We start from the raw sequence: 7500 nt of genomic DNA on the forward strand, positions 1-7500 counted from the left end.
TCACCAAATGTTCAGACTGTGTTCAAACTGAAATTGTGTTTTCCAGACATTCCAGTTTCAGATCCTGTTCAAATGTTCAGATTCTATTAGTTCACAACTAACATCAGAACAGGATTGGAGTTCAATCCAACAAAGGAATGAACATTATTGAATACAAGAGTGTGAAATAAGAATAAATAAAATAGAAACAAAAAAAGAAAAATGAACCTCCACAATATCTACACTTGAATAAATACCTAAAACTATCCATACAGTACTGTTTAATATCCATACAGTATTGGGAAATGAAAGATCGTGTTCTATTGCAGAACTGATCTTTTCTTACAGCCCTAGTTCTTGCTGACTGTTGGAGCCTGTAGTCTGGTATTTGGACCTTATCTTGTTTTGTTCGAGCAGGAGTGAAGCCCTGCCAAGCTAATGCTAATGCTATCGCTAACATACTGAAAACACTGCGGACCAGGAATGTTGTGCTACTTGTTAATTAAATGTTGTGTCTGATAACAGAAATGTCAGCTGTATGTTATGGCTAACTGTTAGCTGACAGAGCTAAATACTCATGTTAGCTATTGTTGCTATGCTAACTGGCTTGTTTTTGTAGTTAAGCTAGTGACTGGAAGCCCTTAAACGCACCTCCAGAGGACAGAACATGTAAAGTTCACTTCAGGTCATTCTAAATTCTTGCTAATAGAACTAAGGAACGCTGAGTCAAGGCTGTAATTAAATAAAATGTTCAATTCATGAAAAAGAAACACTACAAAATTCAGTCTCATGTACAGTTGAACTGTCTGTTCAAAGTGTTCAATTCCATGAAGAGCCGCTACAAAAACAGAAGTGTAGAGGGAGCTCTTATCCATGCACGTTAACGCTCACTCTGTTTTCTGTTGGTCTGAAAATCACAGCAGTACATTTACAGAAGAACCACTTTAGAGACTAACCAGACCTGAACAGACCTGGACCTGAACAGACCTGGACCTGAGCAGACCTGGTCTCAGATCAGACCTGGTCTCAGATCAGTCCCTGCTGGACCCTCTTCCTTTCTCATGTGCCCCCCCCTCAGATATTCCAGGGGAACCACAATCCCACAGATGAGGTCCGGGCCTTCCTTCCTAAACCCACGCTGACCCGCTACGTCCGAGTCCGACCCATGTCCTGGGAACAGGGGATCTGCATGCGCCTGGAGGTCTACGGCTGCAGGACCTCAGGTAACACTGGACCACCTGGACCTACCCCTGTTTGTGATTGGCCGCTCTGCCTCTGTTTGTGATTGGCCGCTCTGCCTCTGTTTGTGATTGGCCGCTCTGCCTCTGTTTGTGATTGGCCGCTCTGCCTCTGTTTGTGATTGGCCGCTCTCTCTCTTCCAGACTACCCGTGCTCTGGGATGTTGGGGATGGTTTCAGGTCAGATCTCCGACGCTCAGATCAGCGCCTCGTCCTTCGCAGACCGCGGCTGGGTGGCCGAGAACGCACGACTGCTGACGGGGAGATCTGGATGGACGGGACAGCAGAACAAGCAGCCCTTCAGGAACGAGTGGATCCAGGTGGGTTCTACTGCCAGGGTTCTACTGGGGTTCCACTGGGGTTCCACTGGGGTTCTACTGGGGTTCTACTGGGGTTCCACTGGGGTTCTACTGGGGTTAGGGTTAGGGTTAGATGTGACTGAAGTGGTCTCAAATTAAAAGGGTCTCTATGGTTCTGTGTTCTAGGTGGACCTGGGTCAGGAGAACCGGTCTCATACTAAAGCGGTCTCTGTGGTTCTGTGTTCTAGGTGGACCTGGGTCAGGAGAACCGGTCTCATACTAAAGCGGTCTTGGTGGTTCTGTGTTCTAGGTGGACCTGGGTCAGGAGAACCGGTCTCATACTAAAGCGGTCTCTGTGGTTCTGTGTTCTAGGTGGACCTGGGTCAGGAGAACCGGTCTCATAGTAAAGCGGTCTCTGTGGTTCTGTGTTCTAGGTGGACCTGGGTCAGGAGAACCGGTCTCATACTAAAGCGGTCTCTGTGGTTCTGTGTTCTAGGTGGACCTGGGTCAGGAGAACCGGTCTCATACTAAAGCGGTCTCTGTGGTTCTGTGTTCTAGGTGGACCTGGGTCAGGAGAACCGGTCTCATACTAAAGCGGTCTCTGTGGTTCTGTGTTCTAGGTGGACCTGGGTCAGGAGAACCGGTCTCATAGTAAAGCGGTCTCTGTGGTTCTGTGTTCTAGGTGGACCTGGGTCAGGAGAACCGGTCTCATAGTAAAGCGGTCTCTGTGGTTCTGTGTTCTAGGTGGACCTGGGTCAGGAGAACCGGTCTCATACTAAAGCGGTCTCTGTGGTTCTGTGTTCTAGGTGGACCTGGGTCAGGAGAACCGGTCTCATAGTAAAGCGGTCTCGGTGGTTCTGTGTTCTAGGTGGACCTGGGTCAGGACAACCGGTCTCATACTAAAGCGGTCTCTGTGGTTCTGTGTTCTAGGTGGACCTGGGTCAGGAGAACCGGTCTCATACTAAAGCGGTCTCTGTGGTTCTGTGTTCTAGGTGGACCTGGGTCAGGAGAACCGGTCTCATACTAAAGCGGTCTCTGTGGTTCTGTGTTCTAGGTGGACCTGGGTCAGGAGAAGATGCTCAGTGCTGTTGTGATCCAGGGCGGAAAACACCGCGACAGGAACGTGTTCATGAAGCGGTTTAAGGTCGGCCACAGCCTGGACGGAGACGAGTGGACCATGGTGAAGGAGGACAACAGCACCAGGCCCAAGGTGGGTCCGGGTCCGGGTCCAGGACCAGGACCAGGTTCAGATCCAGGCTTCAGTGGGTTATGAAAAACATTTTCATTAACTGAAATAAATAAAAACTAGAATTAAAAGAAAAAAACCATTCCTAACTGAAACTGTATTGTGTGTTTACAAAACTAACTAGAACGGATAAAAATTATGGATCAAATTCCCTTTGTTTTCAATTTAATTTTTTAATTTATTTATTTGCACAAAATAAAAACAGCAATGGAAAAAAACAACAACATTCAAACAAGTAACAAAATTGTGCAGGAGAGGTTAGAAGCCAAAAAAGAAGGTTTATATAAATACCTGCCCCGAAATGAACTATACACGAAAAAAGAATTAAAAATACAATCTAACTGAAATAATAAACTAAAGTGAAAACAATAAAAGAACAGCTTCACAACAACGAAGATAGAAGAGTGGGTTCCAGTGTGTGTGTGTGTGTGTGTGTGTGTGTGTGTGTGTGTGTGTGTGTGTGTATGTGTGTGTGTGTGTGTGTGTGTGTATGTATGTGTGTGTGTGTGTGTGTGTGTGTGTGTGTGTGTGTGTCTGTGTGTGTGTGTGTGTGTATGTATGTGTGTGTGTGTGTGTGTGTGTGTGTGTGTCTGTGTGTGTGTGTGTGTGTATGTATGTGTGTGTGTGTGTGTGTGTCTGTGTGTGTGTGTGTGTATGTGTGTGTGTGTGTGTGTGTGTGTGTGTGTGTATGTGTGTGTGTGTGTGTGTGTGTGTGTCTGTATGTGTGTGTGTGTGTGTGTGTGTGTATGTATGTGTGTGTGTGTGTGTGTGTGTGTATGTATGTGTGTGTGTGTGTGTGTGTATGTGTGTGTGTGTGTGTGTGTGTGTGTGTATGTGTGTGTGTGTGTGTGTGTATGTATGTGTGTGTGTGTGTGTGTGTGTGTGTATGTGTGTGTGTGTGTGTGTGTGTATGTGTGTGTGTGTGTGTGTGTGTATGTGTGTGTGTGTGTGTGTATGTATGTGTGTGTGTGTGTGTGTGTGTGTGTGTGTGTGTGTGTGTGTGTGTGTGTGTGTTGCTGCCTCACTCAGAACCAGAGTTTCGAACCCAAATGACACGGTGGTGTTCAGAGGAGGTCTGGATGGGTGTGTGTGAAGGACAGAACAGAAGGATGACAGAAGAAAAGAAAAGCAAACAAATAAAAGAAGGACATGGCTTTGACGTCCAGACACTGTACCAGCTGTGGAATGAACGGCATGAACAGCTCTGGGCTCAGTCTAATCCAAACCAGAAATTAGTCTGGACCCACAGTTTATTTACAGTATCCAGGGGGTTTATCTACGGGGGGGGGGGGGGGGGGGGGGGTCAAACCTACAGAGCGACTACAGCAACTGAAGACACCACACTGTAAAAAAAAATCTGTAATTTAACAGAATTGTCACTGTTTATTTGACACATTTTTCCTGTATTTTTCAGATACAGGAAAATATCAATGAAATGACACAAACAGGCTGTGGTTTTACATGTCAAATGGAAAAGAACAGGAAAAAACTGGAACTGTGAAGAACCAGAAAATTTCCAATTTTTTAAAAGATTTTTTTTCTACAAAAAAATCCAGTTAAAATACATTTGCAAATATATCATAATTTCACAAATATTTCTTTTCTATTTATGAGATTAAACTGTTAATTTAAAGCTTAATACTGTAAAAAAAGATAAAACCAGATAAAATTACTGACAGTTAACGGTAACAGAAGTATTAGTTCTGTCAGTTGAACCAGACTTGTTTGTTCATTGACAAATATCTTGTGTAATTACAGGAGGTTTCACAACAAAAATGTTGAATAAATGTATTTTTGTGAATGTATAACATGTATAAGCACTGATAAACTGTCCAAATACAGTTTTTATCAGTGGATTGGACAACTGAGTCTCACTGAAAATTATTTATATATATATTTATAGGGAATTGGATTGTTTTAATACATGTAAATATTCTTTATTAAACATTAAAAAGTCAAAAAATATGCAAAATCTCATGTAAAGTTAGGGCATAAACTGTATTTTAATGATGGAAAATTACCGTATTTTTATGAGATGGTGATTTTCTGTTATTTTACAGTATTTTTTCTGCGCCCCTGTTGCTGGAATAATACTGTTTTTTATGGGGGTTTTTTTGTTTGTTTTTTACAGTGCAGCTTCAGTTTACAGCTGAAACCACTCATCCATTCATCAGCTCCAGTCAATAAAACAATTATTCAATTACAATTTTCCTTCATTTTTTTTATGGAACCAAAGACACAGCAGTGTATTAGTGGTGGTGGGGGTGGGGGGGGCTTATTTTAGGAAAATGTTCAGATTCAACTTTAGCCCAGATTTTCTAATGCTCCCATGTCTTGGGAATACAAAAATGTGAAAAAAGTTCAAATCAAGCCCGAACACCCCCACCCACCCTGAAAATGACTGTTTCAACCCTGAAAACGTGGGTTTTGTCAACTTTCAAACCTTCTGCACTTTGGATCCAGTCCAGTGTAGGAATCTGCCTGTAAGTGGGTTTTTGTGAGACATGTCATGTCCTGTGTCCTTCATACTCCTCCTCTAACAGTGGAGCTGGTTTGATTTTAAATAGTATTTAAATTAGTTGTAACATCTCAGTGTTAGAACAAGACGAACATTATTGGACCAAGTCAAATAATCTGAACAGGATTCAGTCTGAATAAGTCAATAAATCTGAAAAAATGATCTTTCAGATAAATATTCCACATTCAGGTCAGTTTATTTAAGTCAGGTAGTCATTTTTTGCAGTGTATGTAGACACACACACACACACACACACACACACACACACACACACACACACTGTGCTCATGCATAAACATGAGTCCATATATAAATATATTTATACATATATAGTGGTGTAGTTTCTCGTCTTACCTCAGCATCGTTGGACGTCCAGGGAGTCCAGGGTTTCATTAAACACTGGTGTGTGTGTGTGTGTGTGTGTGTGTGTGTATGTGTGTGTGTGTGTGTGTGTGTGTGTGTGTGTGCAGTAAAAGTAGGTCATGGTTTTTTAAACATGTTGGGAACAAAACCCTGGTATTCTCTGCAGTGTTTTATCAGCAGACGGTTCCACTCACACCTTTAAACAGATTCAGAACAGACGGAGAACGTGTCATTTAAGAAAAGAGGGCAGAATACAACAGAAGAAAGAAAGACTAGAAAGAATAAACTACAGCACAATCCACAGGGTGTGTGTAGTTCCAGTAGCAGCAGCACAGACATGAAGGAAACCAAGGACACGTTCAGGACAGATGGAATGGAACCCTGTTTGGAAGTTGGGTCAGTGGTTGAGTGCTGTCGTGTGTGCACATCTTTAACAGTATCTCCTGTCACTGTCAGTAGTAACTGTCATGTGTCTGTTCCCCTGTAGATATTTCCTGGTAATCAGAACCACGACACCCCAGAGCTGAGACCCGTGGGTCCGGTACTGACCCGGTTCGTTCGGATCTACCCAGAGAGAGCCACCATGGAGGGGGTGGGGCTGCGTCTGGAGCTGCTGGGCTGTGAACTGGACGGTAAGAGCTGCTCTGGGGTGGGCTCAGGTCAGAGCGTACGCCTGGAGACCCTCATGTGAACGTGTTTCCACAGCTGAACACCTTTAACATCACCTGAACACCTTTAACATCACCTGAACACCTTTAATATCACCTGAACACCTTTAACGTCACCTGAACACCTTTAACATCACCTGAACACCTTTAATATCACCTGAACACCTTTAACGTCACCTGAACACCTTTAACATCACCTGAACACCTTTAACATCACCTGAACACCTTTAACATCACCTGAACACCTTTAACATCACCTGAACACCTTTAACATCACCTGAACACCTTTAATATCACCTGAACACCTTTAACGTCACCTGAACACCTTTAACATCACCTGAACACCTTTAACATCACCTGAACACCTTTAACGTCACCTGAACACCTTTAACATCACCTGAACACCTTTAACATCACCTGAACACCTTTAACATCACCTGAACACCTTTAACATCACCTGAACACCTTTAATATCACCTGAACACCTTTAACGTCACCTGAACACCTTTAACATCACCTGAACACCTTTAACATCACCTGAACACCTTTAATGTCAGCTGAACACCTTTAACATCAGCTGAACACCTTTAACGTCACCTGAACACCTTTAACATCACCTGAACACCTTTAATGTCACCTGATCACCTTTAACATCACCTGAACACCTTTAACATCACCTGAACACCTTTAACATCACCTGAACACCTTTAACGTCAGCTGAACACCTTTAATGTCACCTGATCACCTTTAACATCACCTGAACACCTTTAACATCACCTGAACACCTTTAATATCACCTGAACACCTTTAACGTCACCTGAACACCTTTAACATCACCTGAACACCTTTAATATCACCTGAACACCTTTAACGTCACCTGAACACCTTTAACGTCACCTGAACACCTTTAACATCACCTGAACACCTTTAACATCACCTGAACACCTTTAACATCACCTGAACACCTTTAATATCACCTGAACACCTTTAATATCACCTGAACACCTTTAACGTCACCTGAACACCTTTAATATCACCTGAACACCTTTAATGTCACCTGAACACCTTTAACATCACCTGAACACCTTTAACGTCACCTGAACACCTTTAACATCACCTGAACACCTTTAACATCACCTGAACACCTTTAATGTCAGCTGAACACCTTTAACATCAGCTGAACACCTTT

General features: G+C 43.1%; 1 protein-coding gene across 1 annotated transcript in view; it reads left to right on the forward strand.

The window, feature by feature from the left end:
* LOC115416291 (neuropilin-1a-like) overlaps nt 1–7500 on the forward strand; it is a gene marked incomplete at its 5' end in the record, with an annotated part of 29099 nt that overhangs the window by 582 nt on the left and 21017 nt on the right. Inside the window, 4 exons of the mRNA XM_030130040.1 lie at nt 1058–1202; nt 1362–1537; nt 2571–2726; nt 6131–6275. Of these exons, the coding sequence (XP_029985900.1) occupies nt 1058–1202; nt 1362–1537; nt 2571–2726; nt 6131–6275 (622 nt within the window). The remainder of the gene's footprint in view (nt 1–1057; nt 1203–1361; nt 1538–2570; nt 2727–6130; nt 6276–7500) is intronic.

This window comes from Sphaeramia orbicularis, unplaced genomic scaffold (genome assembly GCF_902148855.1).
Source record: "Sphaeramia orbicularis unplaced genomic scaffold, fSphaOr1.1, whole genome shotgun sequence".
Lineage (NCBI taxonomy): Eukaryota > Metazoa > Chordata > Actinopteri > Kurtiformes > Apogonidae > Sphaeramia > Sphaeramia orbicularis.